The following is a 20,452-nucleotide window of genomic DNA, read 5'->3' as shown; positions in this document are numbered from 1 at the left end:
AAACACACTATAAAATAATTATTGGAAGTATAATGTCAAAAAAATTATAAATATATGGATTACCTGTGTAAAGCAAACCATCACTTGACCGCAATGGAGCACGATGAATAAGTTCTGCTATAGTATACCTTAATTTTTTCAAATCATCTCTACCACGACCAGATATGTACATATAAAGGGATCCATCTCGAGGATCAGGTAAAATTTTTCTGCAATATATAAAAATAAAAAAAAAAACTTTAAAATTATATAAATTACCAAACTGTGTTTAAAAAAATCATCTGATTATATATCCATCTCTGCCTCCTCATCAAATAAAACTCCAAATAATATTAATTAGCTTGTTTCGTATTTTATCATGCCTTCAGTTTTTAATGACAATGCTTTATAATTTGCAAAATATTAAATTAACTATCAAAACAAAATAAAGCTCAAAATAAAAAATACAGAGATTAAGAAAAGTTTGTCATTTTATGAATTATGATTATTAATGTCATCATTCAGAAAGTTGGACTAAACACTTATGTAAAAATTTCACAAATCATTAAATAAGTAAATGTTGACTATTAAGTAAAATGGTTACAGTGAACTTCACAGAACAGAAACTCCTGAGTGTTTCTGAAAATATCAGAATCCCTTTTTATCCTTCTAATAAGCTGCAACATTTTTTTTTTTTAAATTTAGTTATGCCAAAGAGTAGAATCATTTATTTTTAATATGGTATGCCATTCTTATATCTGTTATTGAAAATTTGTTATACAGTACAAAGTCTAAAATCAGGACTCATTGGGACTTCGGCGATTCTGGATTTGAGATTTTTCTGGACATTAGATTTATCAGTTTAAATCTAGCAAGACAGCATGTAGAAATTATAAAATTAAAAATATGAAATCATGATTTACGAAATTATGAAATTATGAAGCATTTATGACCTAAAGGGTATTAAAATTTACCAAAAAAAAGCTTAATATTTATTTCTTTACTTTATTAAACATTTCTTTCAATGTAACTTGTCTAAGTTGCTTTGTTTTTTATGATAATACTTTCTCTTTAATTCTGTAGACAGACATAATTTCTTGTCCAATCATAAAGTTCCATTGTTCAAGTCCTCTGATTGCTGTGTCAAGAATTGTGACTAACTTGTCAGTCGAAATTTTTTCACTTTCAATAACCTCTCTGTCATTCTTTTCGCTATCAATAACATTATTTTCTGGATCTAGAACCATGGCACAGATTTTCCTGACCATTAATTGATTGATGATTGGGAATTGTCATCGAAATGAAAAATTTCTGTTATATCATCTTCATTTATTACCGCTCCTCCCTATTCCTTTATAAAATTCATTAATTGGAAAATTTTATGTTTGGTTTGCAATATCCGAAAACCTTCATATTCATGGCTATCATCTTCATCGTCCTTACCATAAAATATGGTAGCAGGACATAAATTATGCTAGGTATTTTCTAAAGCATCTGGAAATACATCCTTCCACGATCTTGTGATGCTCCATATAAAAGATTTTATGCTAAAATATTTCAAAAATTCTTGAATACTCTTGCCTTTATTCAAGCAATTTAACATAGATTTCAAAAATGCTACTTTATATTTTCATTTCAGTGCGTGCACTATTCTGATATCCATAGGCTGAATGATGGATGTACAATTTGGAGAAAAGAATAATACAAGTGAAGTATGAGCTGAACAGTGGTCTATATACAGGACAATTTCTGCATTATCAGGTAAACCAGCCAAATTCAAATGTTGGCGATTCTTGGGTATGAAATGATTTTCACACCAACCATTCACTAATGCTTGTGTCATCCATGCTCTTTTATTTGCACAATATATAATGGAGAAAATCTTTACTCCTTTAAATACTCGAGGTTGTGCATTCCCCCCCCCCCCCGATTACAAAAAGTTTACACTTGTGCATTCCTGCAAAATTTGTGCATACTAAAATTGTTAGTCTCGCTAAAAGAGTACCTTGAGTTCAATGAATTCATCTGCAAACTCAAGGTGGTCTTGCTAAAAGACAATAAATTCATCATCAATGAATTCATCTGAAAGAAACTTCAGAACTAAAGCTTTTTCACCTGAAATTTTTAATTGCCTTGGCTATTTTAAAATTTGGTTAACCAACCTGTGGAACATGTGAACTCAGTTTTTAAGTTCATTTTTTCATGAAATCCTTTGGCTTGAGCCATTAGTATTGAACCCATCAATAGCACGTCCTCACTGTGATGCTGTCTGACCCATTCAGTCATCATTTTGTCATGATCATCGCTTTTAGCATAATGGATGATTTTTCCATTATTCTCTGCAAGTGGGGTGTCAAAATTCACAAAAAATTCAAAAAGTTCTTTTTTCTGTTTTCTTATATCTTACACATTTCCTTATGTCATATTATTTCCTCGTCAACGTTGACTTTCCAATATTAAACTCCTCGCATAATTTTGAAACGGATATACCATTATCCATTTTTTGCAGCAATTTCACTTTTTGTTTAACGGATATCGACACATGCTTTCACTTTGTAGATCCTGTTGCAGCTCCAGAATTAGGAACTATTTTCAATATGATCAAAAGTTCAAACTTTAATTTTTATAAAATTGCTATAAAAATAACAGCCTGCAAAAAAATGCTTCAAAGCTGCAAGCTGCAAAAAAGCTGGATAAAATAAGCTATATTAACTGAAATTCCTTGGAATCGGTAAAGTATAATTTTAGCCTAGCTTAATAGTGCCCACTTTACATTTTTTCCTATGTATCATGAGACTGTCGACGAAAGACAAATTTTCCCCCTAAATTTTGTCTTGCTTCTATTGCGCACTGAGACAATTAAGCTTAAATTATATTATTAGTTATTTATCATACTGAGGTCTATTCCTTACATATGCTTAAGACTTATCTGAGTCCTGAATAAATAAATTCCCAAATACACTTAAGGCTTATCGAGGGCCGGCGCTAGATATGTTACCGCCTTATGCAATCTCTGCGGGTCCTAAATTCTGCTACCAAGCATATTCTTGAGCTCTAAATTTTTGCCACCCCTAAATTTTGGATCCCAATGCTTTTCCTAAATTCTAAGAATTTTGCCATCCCTTAATTTTGTTGCTTGATACTTCTCTAAATTCCAAAAATTTTGTTTTCTCTAAATTCTGCCACCAGTGCGGTCATATGAGCTCTGGTGTCGGTTCTAGGTTTAATGAATAATAAATCAGTTATTCTTAATTCAAAAAGTACTAAATGTAATCAAGAAATTCTTGTTAACGTTTCCCTTGTCAACATTTCTTAGTGCATTTAACTTAATCTGTAATCATTGCCAAGCATAATGTCAACGTAAAAGGTTACCATGCACTTTGCTATTCAATTACTAGTATAAAAAAAAATTGTTTAGGCATTACTGTATGATATGCATTGATAAAATGCTATGATTAAAGCAAAATATAATAAATAATGGTTCGCCACGTTAGCGTCAGAGATATAAAATATTAGTAGGTGTAAAATCAACAATGTTTCTATGCGCTGGAATGTTTCGGTTTGAGATGCATGCCAAGCAGATATGCAGCTATGGAGCCCAGTTATTGATCACACAAATTTATGCTAAAATGACTGTTTCTTCAATTACGAAATATTTTATTTAGTGCCTAAGTAAAATTAAGAATTGGAAAAATTAAGAATTTCACATGTTTTATTATGGAGGGGAAAAAATCAAATGTGCAGCATACAGCATCAAAAAAAAAAAAAATCCCAATAAAATAAAGGTTGTTGGTGGCTTTGGGGCCTGGATTTTAGATCATTCCGGATATTGGATTTTGTACTGTATTAACTGTCAAAAAACAAATATATAGGAAAATTTTAATATTAGTTAAAAATGGATATTACTATTTATTGAGAAATACACTACTTGATTAAAAATATCCAAGCACTTCTGTGAAGTAATAGACCGACTTTAAAGCACAAACACAGAAAGATATAAAAGAAAATGTCAAGTTCATAATGATCACTGCAAACCAAAAAAAGCAATATTAAAGAAAACTGTTAAGTAAATTATTTTTAATGGGGTGATGTGATTGCTTTGTTACCATTTTAGAAAACTTGTTCACAAAATTTCAATGACGTAACACTTTACCCATTTTATTTAAATAATGCAATTGTGAAGCACAAATTTGCAGGAGATACGATTACGAAACCGCAACCTGCTCAACCACTTCATCTGTCAGAAAGAGATCATGCAATGATCTTGACAGTTACAAAAGACATGATCTTGACAGTTTCTGCCAGACCACAAGGAGCTGGCAGAAACCATTCCCAGCAAATTCCATAATGATTCTGAACATATCACAATTATACGCCCAAGAAAGATCCAAACTTTAAACTTACATAAATGCTGCATATGAGTTAAATTGAGCAAAAGCATTACTAATGCCAAGCATCAATTTTCATGGTATAAAACTATACAACATTAGAGTCTCGAGCAAGAGTAGCAAGTTCAATGGTTTGGGTTTGCTTTATTTGATTATGGTAAAGCACACCAGGGCTACCTGCCTAAGGGCAAGGATGCCTTCATGGAAGACTTTCTAGGGGTGACTGGTTCGTATACATGTCATACAAGGGAAGGGGCATGAAAATGCTCATGCAACCAGCCCATTCACCTGAAATTGAATCCAGGTTGAACTACCAGTGTTTAAGTGACTTTACCACTCAGCTGCTACATGTTCTATGTAGCATATCTCCAAGTGAATGATATTTACACAATTGTATCCAGAGAAAAATAAATTTGGTGGTCAAGGCATAATGATTTGGAGCTGTTTCGAGTGGTTCTGATTTGGCCCTCTATTTTTCTAGAGTAAATTATGTACATACAGACTTTCACACTGCTTTAGACATTTCTGTTCTGCCCACATAGTACAAACAATTGGGTACTGGCTTATTCTTATTTGAGATTGTTACATCCAAAACTTACAACATTTATGCTGAAACTTTTTTTTTATCATAAAACGGACAAAAAGCTTATCAGCATACATAAACAGCAGCATTAACACTAAGAAAAAGAAAATTGAAAATATAAAAAGAAATCCAGACAAAAATGTGAATCAAATATCAAAACATTTGAATATGATCATTAATAAAACTTACTTCTCACTAGCACTCAAAGAAAGTTTCAATACAGGTTCTACAAAAAAAAAAAAGGTTAATTTGCTGAACATGACATAAAAGAAAAAGAATTAAATAAGTACAAGAAATACTGATAAGAATAAATTTTGTAAAATTTGAGAAGATCAAATACATTTTTTGTCCCAAGTCAAGCTCAGCATTTTGTATTATTTATCTACCAATTTAAAAACTACACAAAAAATTTAGAGCTGCATGAAATTCATTCCATATTTTCAGCTACTATGCTTCACTCAAAAAAAGAAAGGCAATTGTATTAATTTATGCTCCAAAAAACACATTAGAGCTTATTTTCAAAGGAATTTCTTTTCATGCAGAGTAATTTTTACTTTCTTATTTGCATCAAGCTGCATATATTCAAATATTCATGTACAAGGATCTATACTTATTCACATATCCATATACAAAAACTTACATTTTTTCAAGTACAGTTTTGTCATCTTCTTTTGGAATATTTTCATAAAGCACCAAACCCTGTAATCGCACATGACTGTCTTGTAACCCCATTCCTTATAAAATTATTGGCCCTAATCTCGCATGTTCTCCTTACATAAGCACTTCTCACTTATGAAGTTTGTTTGTAGTGCACAGGCCATACAGCTAGCTATCAATGTTTTTATCCCATGAATTGTTCATCCTCTTGCAGGGTAAGCATCAAAAAATTTACAAGCTGATTTTGCTCCATTTTATTTTTAATGTAATTATTTATTTCTAAACACAAATTGTTGAATGACTTGATTATTTCAGTATTAAGAAACTAGATTGCAATTATTCCTGCAGGGAGCATTATTTGATCTATTTTTCTTTTTCAGAGAAATTCCTCATAGCTTTAGTGCTTGCTTAGCACTTTAGCATGAGTGCTTCCTGAATACCAGACTAGCATACCTGTTTGGCCACCTAGTAAAACTGCTGGCAGTATTAATTCAACCCATTTCCCTATAGAAATGTATGTGCAACAGGTGTTTTTGTTTCAAGAATATAAATACCTGAAACACATTCAAGCTTATTGTTCTTGACTTAAACAAAGATTAGAGCCAGGACTTTCTTTCTAACTAGACAAATTTCAAAATATTGTCAACACATGTACTTCCATAACCAATAGAGGGAATGTAGACATACAAAGCACCTTTCTGATGAATTGTTGTTTGAGATCCTTGACCAATTAAACACTACAATTTCATTCACAGCAATTATGTTGGAGAGTTAGCTTTTCTTTATTTTCTGTATATCATACGCAACGTTGAAAAACGTAAACACCGGCAATGCAACATGTTTACGTTTTTCAACGCTGCAAGCAGTAAAATCATGAGTGTTTCTTATCTGTAAATGTATTAAAAAAGGGCTGAAATTTAAAATTTTTTAATTTATCCACAAAATATATGGATAAAAAAAAGGCAGCACTAAATAATCTTGTGAAATAACAAAGCTCAGAAAATACAACAATGTGAATCGTGAACTTGAAAGAAGAGTGAATCGTCTGCTTTGAGATGCAGATTAAAGAAGAAAAACTTTTATCATGATGTCAATAATTTGGTATTTCCGTTATAACTCATTATTATTCGGTAATTATGATGTCATTATTCAGTAAGTATTTTTTCTTCGATATTTTGTACTCAATGTTGTGGTTTCCAGAACCTATAAACTGAACGTTTATATTTTGAGAGGCAACGTGAATTTCAGGAGTTGGCGGATTTCATGTCGCCGGATTTTCGGTATTTGACTGTATTTAGTAAATGCGTCTTTTTGGTTTGGCGCGATTCACGCCATCTCTTGTGGTCGACAGATTTTCTGCACGTACCGAATTCTCCAGAATTTTGAACCTAAGAATTCTCTACATTTTTTTGGTGATTATTATCTACTAATTATATGAATTCTTTTTTAACATGATTTTTTTGCATTTTTAATCATTAAAATCTTTTAAAGCATTTAAGCATTTTTCCAACTTCTAACTGCACTCAAGACTTTTTCCAGCATCTCATTCCAGTTTTTTCAAGATATTCAAAATGAAAGTTATATGACTACTTTGAGAGTCATAAAAGACACAAGACTACAAGGAACTCATTTAAAAGTTTTAAATATCTTCAGGCTTACCTAATAGCCAATATTATCAGGAGTATATTCCAAAAAAGAACACAAACATGGCTGAAAAAGAATGAAGCTCAAATACAATGCAAGTACAAAATCCTTTTAAGACTTCTACAGCCAAAACCTTTGTTTTTGACATTGCCGAGTTTCATTATGCAAAAGTGACACTAATTTATTCTAACATAAATTATTATTTCATAAACTAGGATTTACACAACAAAACTGTGAAATTTTTGGTAGCTGAGGTTTTAATTTAACAATCTTTGTGATATCTCGCTTTGCTACCCTTCAATGATTAATACTAACATTATCAAAAATTTTCTACCGATGATGATATGAAGTAGAAATGCTAATACCTAATACATACCTTAATAAAAATCATGCCTTTTTAATGGTACATATAGAAACCAGTCAAATTCTGCTACTATTATCAACATCATCATATGAGATCAAAAGTTCCTTTAGAGATTGACAGTGTTTTGATACCTTATATCTAACATATTTAGATTTATAGATTAGATAACATATTCTGCTACTATTATCTACATCAGTGTTTCTTAACCTTTCTAGCGAGTCACACCCCATTGAATCTGAAAATATATCTCCGCACCCCATTGAAAAATGTGTTTTAAAATTTTTAGTCTAGAAAAATACATTTTTTGCGAAGCTCATTGTTTATTGAAAAAAATTTTACATTTTATATAAATACAAAACAATATTATTTTTATTAATGACTAGTCTGTTGTTGTTTGTTCATTATTATACTGGTGAAGCGAGGTTCCTTTTTTGAAAGACATACGCGTAAGTCATCACTTGCATTTAAGCGATTTCTCGCTTTAGTTTTTATATGCAACAACGATGAAAATCCCATTTCGCACAAGTAGGTGGTAGCAAAGGGTAAGAGTGCTTCGTTCGCTAACTCTGGATAACGTTGTAACTGTGAATACCAAAATTGTTGCAATTCTAATTGTTCGAATTCCATTTGAACATGTCCACTTGCTCGCATTTCAATAAGTTGATCTTTTTTCAGATCACTATCATCCATCAAGTTTAAGTCAAATAGAAATGGATTCAGTATCCATCTCTGCGTTTTGGCAATATTTCCGGTAGAAAAATATCCATTGAACGATTCGCTCAATCGTCTCAAATGTATTACAATGTCGGGTATAATTGTATTCTTTTCATTTTTCGCAATAACAGTATCAAGCAAGGGAAAGTTTGCAAAATTCCCCTTTCCTACTCGATGCATCCAAATTTCTAATTTTGCAATAAATAAAGATAATTTTTCGCTAGATATTATTATATTTATACCAAATCCTTGCATTGATAGATTCAATTCATTTAAATGGCTAAATATGTCTGCTAAGTAGGCCAGCCTCAGCATTGCATTATTACTCTCAAAATCTTTTACTAAATAACAGTTTTGACTAGTCAGTAATTGAATAATTTCCTCACGCAATTCAAAAACTGTGTTAAGCATGCGACCCTTAGATAACCATCGTATTTCGGTGTAATATAGGAGCACGGTATGATCAGCACCGATTTCTTCGCAAAATGCATGAAAAATGCGATGTTTAAGCGCTCGCCCTCGGATGTATTTTACTACATTTACTGCTGTGATTAGATGTTGTTTTAAACTTTCTGGCAATGCTTTCGACGCAAGTGCATGATGATGCAGCATGTAATGCGTTATTATAACTGCCGTTAATTCTCTTTTCATGCGTGAAAAAAATCCTGAATTTTCGCCTAACATTGCTGGGGCTCCATCAGTGGATATTGAGCCAATCACATTCATTGGTAATTGACATTTAGTAAAAAAATCTATGATGCGATTGAAAATATCAATTCCTCTCGTATTTACCACCAGTGGCTCACAAAATAGAAATTCTTGTGTCACCTCTTTTTCATTCACATACCTGACAAATACCAAAAGTTGGCTACAATTATCAACATCAGTTGACTCATCCAGTTGCATGCTTATTTTTAGTGGACTGATTTTTATATCTTCAATTACTTGCATAAAAATACCTTCACTGTGATCTTGTATTTGCGATCGTATAATATCATTCGATAATGGAATCTCTTGGAATTTTTTATGTGCTTCCGAATCTAAAACTGTTTTAGCAATAATTAAAGCAGAAGGTTTAAGTTTAATCAACTCTTCAGCAATCTTGTGAGGTTTTTTAATTTTTTTTTTTTAATTTTTTATTTATTTATTTATTTATTTTTATTGCACATAAATATGCCACTTGACATGACGCTTCTAATAAAGGTTTTTAAATTGCTGGTCCGCACAATTTTAGGATAGTTCCACTGGTATCAAACCGAGCCTTCTTTGACTTCAAGCTGTTCATGCTATGCACTTTTTCGCCACCATGCAGATTGTTGAAATGCTCTAATAACTTTGATGGTTTGAGATTGCTGTTTGAAAATATCTTGGAACACAAAATGCACTGCGGTCGTTGCATGCCATCTTTTTCGGTTGAGCAGGTAAATCCATAACCGGCATACTTATCGTTCCATTGTCGTTTTTTTTTTTTTTTTTTTTTTTTTTACATAGTGGGGTTCACTATAATCGATTTAAATTATTTAGAAATAATGTAATATCATAATGTTCTTACGTTTGTAATATCACTGAATCCTATTCGGCTTGAACGGGCAATTAAGAATGTATTAGCCTCAAGAGGTTTCTGGACAAGTCAGAATACAGAATACACATGTCGCAGACACAATAGTTGACTCGAGTCAACCTAACACAGGCGCAGTAGATGCAGATACAAATCTTTGAATCCGTAGATTCCATTGGAGTAGCACATATTGAACTCAGCGCATGCGCAAGCTGGGATAACGTTCTCTGCTTGTATTCCCACAAAGTTTTTTTCTTTTCTCCGTCACCTAGCTGCCTGTTCGCGTTTGTTTGTAGCGTTTCATGCCTTTTCGTAGCATAGTGTATACGCCCATCAGCACCGGCTCTTTCCTGTGTCTTTTGCCGATAAGTGAGCTAGATGCTACATCATCATATGAGATCAAAAGTTCCTTTAGAGATTGACAGTGTTTTGATACCTTATATCTAATATTAGATTTTCTTTTAATGTCATTTAATCTCAAGACAAATATAGTGTGTTCAGGAACGTGCACGAACTCAGTTAATAAACAATAATTTAATATGTTCATTATAATGTAGATTTTTTGTGGCAACAGTGATGTTGTTTACATATTACTTTGAGCTCGATAACGCATGGGATGTTATTCTTTTTGATATGTTTAGAATGCTAAATAAAATAGTTCGTTGTTAATTAAAAAGGTTTTCTCTGCTATATATATTACCATTTGTCCAAAGTTATTAAATAAGTAAAGAAATTGATATAATTTCAAACAACTGGCATCCTTTGACAGGACGAAATGGCTATTTAAAGAAAACGAAACAACGGTTGAAAACGAAACATCGATTTCGTATTGAAATTTATCAAGTGAGTTTATGATTTATTTGATTATATCCTTTATTATTTGAATATATTGGACATATTGAATTTAAAATCATGGAAATTTTATTAAAAAAGCGTAAGCCACTAAGGCAATTGTTTACGATTACTGCCAATGCTTTAGATGCTGAAATTCTAAAGCCTGACGTGGAAGTTAATCAATCCAAGTATTGAGCTTACAGTTGGAAGGAAAATTCAACAGATTAGATGAAGTTCAGTCACAAATTTCCGAACTTTTATTGGAAGGTCAAAACGAAAGTGAATATTTAGCTGTTTTTGACACGAATGAAACATATCGTGATAAATATATCAGTTTAAAAACAAAGGTAGAAAACAAAATGGTGAATTCCACTCCTGTAATTACAGCTGGAATTTTAGAAAATTCCACAAAAAGGAACTTTAAATTACCAAAGTTAGAGCTTCAAAAATTCAATGGGGAGGCCCGAAATTGGTTAGGATTTTGGGGACAGTTTAAGAAGATCGACGAAGATGTAAATATAGATGACGATGACAAATTTCAATACCTATTGCAGGCAATGGTCGTTGGATCTCCAGCGAGAGAGCTCATAGATAGTTATCCTCCCTCTGGCGCGAATTATAAAGAAGCTATCAAGCAGCTAAAATCTCGATTTGCACGAGATGAATTACTGGTAGAAATCTATGTTCGCGAATTATTAAAGTTGGTTTTGGCTCAAGAGCAAAAAAGGAAATATGACTCTATCTAACTTATATGATAAGTTAGAGACGCAACTCAGAGCTTTGGAGACGTTGGGGGTAAAAAGTGAGATTTATGCAGCTATGCTGTATCCCCTTGTAGAGTCTTCACTACCTGAAGAAATTCTGAGGGCATGGGAGCGATCTCGCCAGCGTAGGGAAAGTGTGGCACACACTGAAAATTTGGAAAATTTATTGCATTTTCTCCGAATTGAAGTTGAAAGTGAAGAGCATCTTCAGTTGGCCCATACAAGTTTTTCTGCCCCAGACAAATTGGACTCGGTTCCAGCCACAGCAGCTTGTATTTATGCAGGAGATTCAAAGAAGAAACAGCTTAATTTTTTGTTTTGGTGTGACAAGGAAAAACATAATTCTTATGAGTGCTTTAAGCTGCACAGCCTTTCATTGGAACATAAGAAAAATTTACTAAGAAAGAAAAAAGCTTGTTTTAACTGCCTAAAAATTGGGCATGCTGCCGAAAAGTGTAAAAGTTCTGTGAAATGCCTAGTTTGAAACAAACGTCATGTAACTGTGATGTGCAGAGAACTAAAAGGTTCTAGAAGTTCAAAAAAGGAAGTAGCTAACGAAACAAGTGAGACTTTATTGTCTAACCAAAAACTGCAAACAACTCTTCTCCAAACTATTATGGTGAAGATTGTCCATAATGGAAAAAAGGAGCTTGTGAGAACTCTTTTTGACAGTGGGTCACAAAGATCTTACTTACGGAAAGACATAATAAAGAGACTAGATTTAGTCCCATTAGATCAAGAGACTTTGAGCCACAATTTGTTTCGTGGAGTTGAAACTGAATCTCAGGTCCATGGTATTTTTGATATCGAAATACAAGGAACAGAAAATAAATTCAAGTATGAATTATCGGTTTTAGATAAAGACAAAATTTGTGGATACATTCCTAGAGTGAAACTCAAACATGTATGTTCCTCACTTCGAGAACATAAAATCAAAATCAGTGATTCTGGAAGAGATATACCAGATATCGGATTGTTAATAGGAGCCGACTATTCCGGACAGTTTATGACGAATAATATCATTCCAATTGACAAAAACCTTATTGCCATTGAAACAAAATTGGGTTGGACCCTACAAGGCCCAGTGCAAAGTCATAATACCTTGCTTGGTACCGTCGGACTTTGTTATTTGGATCTCACAGAACTATGGAATTTAGAGACAATTGGCATAAAAGATCCGGCAGAAGTGAAGACTAAGGAGAATTTAGACAACGAAACGATCGAATTTTTCCAAGAGAACATTAAAGTAATCGAGGGCAATAGGTATGAAGTCTGTTTGCCTTGGAAGGATAGTCATCGGATTCTTGAAATTAATAAACACGAAGACTGCAGAAGATGGGATTTTTCGAAGAATATGATGGTATTATTAAAGGCTGGCACGAGGAAGGTATAATTGAAATAGCTCCAAATAATAGTGATACTGGTCACTATTTATCTCATCAAGCAGTAATCAAGGATTCCAGTCTTACTACGAAAGTGCGACCTGTATTCGATGCATCATTGAAGGATGAAAATGGGAGTTCCTTGAATGCTTGCCTCGAAAAGGGGCCGAATTTAATAGAAATGCTTCCAGAACTTTTGATACAATTCTGGCAACATGCAATTGGTGTTACTGCCGATATAAGGAAAGCTTTCTTACAAATCAGTTTGTGTGTCAGAGACAGACACCTTTTTGAAATTCCTGTGGTGGAAAGATTCAAACAAAACCGAGATTGTTACCTACAGACACTGTGGTGTCGTGTTCGGCATTTCTTCGAGTCCATTCCTGTTGGGAGCAACGATTTCTTACCATTTGGATAATGCTCCACAAGATTTAAGAAGAACGGCACTTAGATTGAAGAAATCCTTTTATGTCGACAATTGTATAGTTAGTTTCGAAACCGAAGAAGAAGTCGTCAAGTTCAAAGAAGAGTCACAAACTCTAATGTCTTCAGGAGGTTTTGACCTTAGAGGGTGGATTGCTGCACCATTCAAAGATAGAAGCATGACTTCCTATCAGAAGGTCATTCCAATTCTGGGACTCTCATGGAACACCGAGAATGATTAAATCTATTGCAATTTAATCCCTTTGACATTTTCGGAGAGTGCCCACACGAAACAATCTCTTTTGTCAGTCTCACAGAGGATATTCGATCCCATCGGATTTACAAGTTCAACCACGTTAATTCCAAAACTCATTCTGCAAAAACCATGGATGATGAAACTTACCTGGGATGAAAATCTTCCACAAGGTATAGAAAGAGAATTTCAGACTTGGCTCAAAAGACAACACTTCTTGAATTATTGTAAAATTTCAAGAAGACTTGTGATTGGACCCTTCGATGAGTGCTCTATCTCTCTGCATTGTTTTAGTGATGCTAGTAAGGTATCTTATGCAGCATGCATTTTCTTACGTGCATATTTTGAGGGAAAAACTTCAGTACAATTGGTATTATGTAAATCAAGAGTAGCACCTGCCAAAGAAGTAACTATTCCAAGATTAGAGTTGCTTGGAGCACTTATAGCTTCTCGGCTGTACCGTCAAGTCATTGACGCTCTTAAATTGACAATGTGCCAAGTGTACTTTTGGAGCAACTCGTCTGTAGTTCTGACATGGATAAAAAAAGACTCCCACTGGAGTGTTTTTGTGGCCAATCGTGTAGCTGAAATAAGGAGATGCACAAATCCGGACGACTGGCATTATGTACCAAGCTTAAGCAATCCAGCTGATCTTCCCTCTAGAGGGTGCGATGCCAAAATGTTGCTACAGAGCAGATGGTGGGAGGGGCTGGATTGGCTTAAACAGAAGCCAGATAAATGGCCTCTCTCTGAAGAGTCAGAACTAGAAACTGATGAAAGTACAGTTAATTCAGAAAAAAGGAAAAATGTGGTTTCTAGCATTTCCTGTAGAACCCCAAACTTCACAGAAACATTCACTTGATTTTCTGGATATTATAAAAATGTGAGAGTATTAGCTTGGACCTTTAGATTTCTTAACAACAGTCGTCATAGAAAAAACGAAAAATTTAATAAGGAATTAACCTCAGAAGAAGTGAGTTTTCCAGAGAAAAGGTTGTTATATTTAATCCAAGCCGAAAATTTTTGGAATACTGATGGAAAAAATTTGAAAGGGATAATTACATTTAAGGATGACTTTGGACTTCTTCGAGTAAGAACCAAACTAGTTTTAAGTGATGAAGACGAAAACTTTAAGTGTCCTTTTCTATTGCCAGGGAGCCATGCACTAGTTCATTGCCTAATAGAACAGCAACATCGGCGACTGCAGCATGCAGGTACAGGGACCTTGATCTGCAACTTGCGAGAAGATTATTGGATTGTCGGTGTGAGACGTCTTGTGAAGAGAATTTGTTCAAAGTGTGTTATTTGTAAAAGATTCAAAGGCAAATCAGTTCAACCACCAGTTGCACTCTTACCAAAGAACCGCATTAAATATGCTGGAGCTTTTGAGGTCACTGGCATCGATTTGGCTGGCGCATTGTATGCATTATCTGGCGAAAAAGCATGGATTGTGATTTTTACTTGTGTGATCTATCGTGCTGTGCACTTTGAATTGACGAAATCTTTATCAGCAGATTCATTTATAATGGCACTCCGAAGATTCATTGAAAGAAGGGGTAGAATGAGCATCTTATATACTGACAATGGTACCAACTTTGTAGGTACGAATAATGCACTAAACGAACTTGATTGGGAAAAAATAATGGAGTTCTCAACAGTTGAGAAGATTAAATGGAAATTTAATCCTCCAACCGCTGCCTGGTGGGGAGGATTTTGGGAGAGGTTGGTACGGATGGTAAAAGATCTTTTAAGACGAGTTTTGGGCTCTAAAACGGTCAGTTACATTGAGCTGGAAACTATACTATGCGACTGTGAAGCAACAATGAATTCATGACCCTTAACTTACTTAGAAGACGGGACTGAGGAGTTAAAGCCATTGACACCTGCATATTTTATACAAGGAATCCCTCACCATGATGTAAAGGATCTGGATACTATAGAGAGCAAAAGTTTAAATCGTCGCTTGCGGTATTTACAAAATCTTCGGACTGATTTACGCTCGAGATTCAGAAATGAGTACCTAGCCATGCTAGTCCATAAAAGAGAACGAAAAGAAGACACTTTAGAGGTGGGTGATGTGGTGCTGATTGGAACTCCGGAAAAGCGCATCAACTGGCCACTGGGACTTGTTGTCCAAGTATTTCCAGGTGCAGATGGTCATGTAAGAGTGGCAAAAGTAAAAACGGCTGACGGAGAAAAAATAAGACCCGTCCTGTAGCCTTTAGAAGTGACTCGTCCCTCAGAGCTACCTCAGCCTCAAGTCTCGTTAAATCCAGATCAAGATGCGGATCGTAGAAGTTCCCCCCAACTACCAACAGCCCTGGATGGTCAGACTGATACCTCAAGGATAGTTGAGCCTCTGACTGAGTCCCCTACAATAGGCAGACCCATAACCACTAGGGTCGGAAGACAAGTAAAAGTTCCTCATCGACTGAATCTCTGAACTGAGTAGGGAATATGTTGCAATTTCCTAAAATTGCAAGGTGGGAGGATGTTCAGGAATGTGCATGAACTCAGTTAATAAACAATAATTTAATATGTTCATTATAATGTAGATTTTTTGTGGCAACAGTGATGTTGTTTACATATTACTTTGAGCTTGATAACGCATTAGATGTTATTCTTTTTGATATGTTTAGAATGCTAAATAAAATAGTTCGTTGTTAATTAAAAAGGTTTTCTCTGCTAAATATATTACCATTTGTCCGAAGTTATTAAATAAGTAAAGAAATTGATCTAATTTCAAACATAGTGTAAATTAAAGGAAAAAAGTATATTAACATTGATATTATTTGCAGATATTAACAGATTATAAATGCCAGCATTTTGTAGCTTCAGAAAACATCATTACAGCTTAGCTTTAGAAAACATCATTACAGCTTAGCTTTAGAAAACATCATTTAGAAACAATCATTGTTTGTGTTCTAGAAGACTTGTAAATCTCTCCTATCACAATATATGTTTATAGTAGCTTTATATGAATGAAATTACGTTTTAGTCAGTCTACATTTTACATAAGAGAAGAAAGAAATGTTAAAACTATTTATAGTTGGAAACAATTTAACAGTTATTACACAATATAGAAAACAACAAGGGAAAATCCTCATATTTACTTGACATTCATAGAAAAAAATATTGTTAACCTGAAATCTCAGAATATTCCTAAACATTTATGGAAACACACAGAAAGACTTCATAATCTATACAGAATAACAGCTCACATGGAAATACTAATTACTAGACTTCTCTTGTAAATTTAGAAAGATATATATTAACAAATGGAATGACAAAATATACATTTTTCTCAAATTCATTTTATCATAATTTAAAGTTAACAAAAGGACAGCAATAAATATCAAAACAGTAATCATAAGAAATAAAATTTTATAATATAAATAGAAGAGCATTTACTGTATTGAAAACATACAAAAGCAAGAACACATGCTTATCTTTCACAATATCAAAATTCCTTACTCACAATATACTAACAAACAAAGTCTATTCAATAATATAAAAGATAGCAATCCCTTTCTAATTCTCCATCCACTCAAGCATTTGCTATTGAAACGCTTATTCCAAAATACCACTGCCAGTTTCTGTATGCAAATCTTTTCTCTTTGCCATATACTGTCTTTATAAATCATCTGGACCTATTTCAAGATGCCTATGTATGTATGTATGTATGTATGCTTACTTATTTTATTAGATTATTATGATAAATATTGCCAATTGCTATGCACAGCTTGGAGAGATGAAAGGTTACAAACAATTAAAATAAAAAATATTTTTAAAAAAAAAAGGCTAGAAATAATTCACCTTCATTTAAGATCCATTTAACTGCTCCTGTTTTCATGCTAACTGCATACAATGTCCCATTTAAGGTGGATACCAATATGGTAGGGTCTTGAATGGCAAGGATATTAGATGGCTGAAATTTGAAAATAATAATCTGTGAATACAAATTTCCTTTTATTAATACAAAATTTCAGGGGTAATACATAATTTAAGATTCTTACAACAAAAATTCTTTGTTTAATTGGTACTTCCTTATCATAGCCCCCCCCAAAATTTAATTGCTAATCAACCGAGATGAAACATGAGGTATAAAAACACATGGTGACATATCTCATTTGATTAGTGATTCGATCATGTGGGTTGCTTTACTAAAGAAGTAATGTTTATTTTTGAGCCAGACACTAGAATCCGAGAAAGAACCATAATACCCTCAGAACACTCTGAAGCCTTTGTTCAAAACAAGCTTTAGTCTCCTTTACATTATATTTGATCATGTAATAACAACAGGACTGAGAGGTTTCATTATGCAGAACAGAAAATTATTTTAATCAGTAAAACAACTGTTTTGTAAATGCTATGTATGTTATACATGCTTTCCATTAGTGATTTTACATAATTTTATAAATTAAGCCCTTTAACCCTGCAATGGAGGAGCCAGCGTACAGAGTATGCCAATGCTATCTTTTGGGCTGTAATTGTTAGACCACCCCTTCCTGAGCTTCCTCCCTTCCTCTACCCTCCTAGAAATATTCCATGAGTGCAACGCATCTAGTATTTCTGGTCAGTCTGGTTTTTGCCTTCCTACCGAAAGCAGTTATTGTGAAAATGCCGCATAGGCAAACACAGTAAGTACGCTCCTCCAAGTAAGTACAGAAAGAATATTGTATCTCCTGAAGATTATTTGCCCGTTTTAGAAGAAGTCTCGGTTGATGAAGACTCTGACAGTTTGGATAACACATATGATGTTGAAGATTCGGAAATCATCGAACATTCTGATCGTGAAAGTGACTCAGAAATTGAGGAAAATCTTTCTAAACATCCTCATTTTCCTTCCTCAAATGATGTTTCCTTAACAAGTGACGATTTTAGTGATGTTGAAAATGACATAGGTGAGTAAGTCCATATGAGGACTTTTTTCTAAAAACAATTTACAAAACGAAGAAAGTTGGAGGAAAGTTTCTGACAGAAGAAAAGGAAACGTATAAGTGGAATAAAGTTCCCCTCAAAAGCAAATTCACCAGAATGCCTCGAAAAAATTTTGATGAAAAAATATTCTTAAGTGCCAAAACTTATGATGATATAAATGATGAGCTTTCTGCTTTCCAGAAAATCCTAAATACAAATATGATTGATGTACAATATACAATTGTATAATATACAAATATTTATCTCAAATGTAATATAATGTAATAATGCAGATGATCTCCAAAGCATTTCAAAGAGAAGCATGTATGACACTAATAGAGCAGAAATATTGGCCTTTTTAGGAATTTTATTCTTATTAGGGTGCAAAACAATGTCAAAACTCAATTTGGAGGAAGCATGAGCAAAAGACGGTACTAGAATTGAAATTTTGCAAGAGGTCATGGGTCTCAAGCAATTCAGAAACCTGTGTACTGCTATTAGATTCGACGATAAAGGCACAAGGTATATGCGAAAAAAGAACTTATATTATTATTACATTATATTACATATAGAATTTTTTTAATCTTTCAATCAGAACTGTCAAAACTTTTATACACCAGGTGATGAACTTACAATTGACAAGAAGTTGAACCCTTTCGCGGGAGATACTCTTTTATCCAATTCATCCCCAACAAGCCATCAAAGCACAATCTGAAAATTTTTCCAGTTGTTGACTCACGAAAGTTTTATACATTGAAGCTTGAGATTTATAGTGGCAATCAATTCCCAACACCTTACGAGGCTTCTAATTCAAGTATTGACATTGTCAAAAGGCTAATTGGTGCATACAAAGGTTCCAACCGTAGCCTGATGACTAATATTTCATATGCAACTAAAAAAAAATAAGTGTGTAATACTGCTCAGTACTTTACACGATGATGACAAAACTGACCAGGAAACGAATAACCCTCACATAATCCTGGATTATAACAAATATAAAGGTGGAGTTGACACCGTAGAGACCAACTTTGTAGTAATTTCACTGTTGCCCGAAAAACCAAGAGGTGGACAATGGCAATATTTTTTGCACTGGCTAAACGTAGCGGGCATATATTCGCAAGTGCTCTTGAAGTTCGCCAAACCTGATGCAACCATCAAGTTTAGAAGATATTTTTTGAAAAATCTAGCTACATCTTTGATGAAACTGCATCTTCAGAATTGTCTAAAAATGCCATTTCTCCTGTCGCATTCCAAAGCTATTACTAGAAGGCTGGTAACAACAGAAACGGACAAGACGGCCGAAAGGGACGAGGAACCACCTGCAAAAGATCAAAGGACGCTGCGCTGAGTGCTGTAGAATGATGCTGCGCTGAGTGCCATAAAATGTTCTGAGTGTTCTAAGTTTACCAGCAAAAATTATCTGGACAAGACAGTACAACTTTGCAAAACCTGCTGCAGTGAACAGGGACAATCGGAAGAGGATTAAAGCAGCAAAAGTTTTCTAATTTTTTTCATTTGTGAAATTTATTACTTACCGAACTTTTCTCTATGGAATATTTATAATTTGTAAATTTGATTTATGATCTTATAATTTTCATACAGAAAATAATACAGAATACTATATAACTTTAAATTACATTTCCAACATATTCCATTTTTTGAATTAATTAAAAATTCATAATTTCCACCTTTACTGCTTTTTTTCTTTTATTCATTTTCTTATAACATTTTTACTATGACAAATCATATTAATGCCATGTATAAGATTAAATAGTTTCAAACACGAAGCAGAGGCTCAAAAAACAACCTTGCATACTTCATACACCGCCCCTCTAAAACTGTACCATACACCAGCCCCTCCAGCTGAGGGTTAAAACATACGTGATTTTTGTATTTATATTAATACATTCATAATAACCTTTGAAATGTAAATATATTAACAAATTACTTTATGGTAAAAAATGTCACTATTTTCGAAAGATGTCGTTA

At 33.6% G+C, this 20,452-nt stretch overlaps 1 protein-coding gene across 1 annotated transcript in view; it reads right to left on the bottom strand.

Moving 5' to 3' along the window:
* LOC118184330 (serine/threonine-protein kinase/endoribonuclease IRE1-like) overlaps positions 1-20,452 on the bottom strand; it is a 96,615-nt gene that overhangs the window by 63,651 nt on the left and 12,512 nt on the right. The window contains exons 2-4 of the mRNA XM_035353991.2: positions 17,360-17,471; positions 5,140-5,176; positions 64-209 (exon numbers count right to left, since the gene is read on the bottom strand). Of these exons, the coding sequence (XP_035209882.2) occupies positions 64-209; positions 5,140-5,176; positions 17,360-17,471 (295 nt within the window). The remainder of the gene's footprint in view (positions 1-63; positions 210-5,139; positions 5,177-17,359; positions 17,472-20,452) is intronic.

Source organism: Stegodyphus dumicola, chromosome 8, assembly GCF_044657685.1.
Source record: "Stegodyphus dumicola isolate Sdum_Otavi_A_Nest chromosome 8, ASM4465768v1".
In the NCBI taxonomy this organism is placed as follows: Eukaryota; Metazoa; Arthropoda; class Arachnida; order Araneae; family Eresidae; genus Stegodyphus; species Stegodyphus dumicola.
This window is presented reverse-complemented; position numbering and strand designations above follow the sequence as displayed.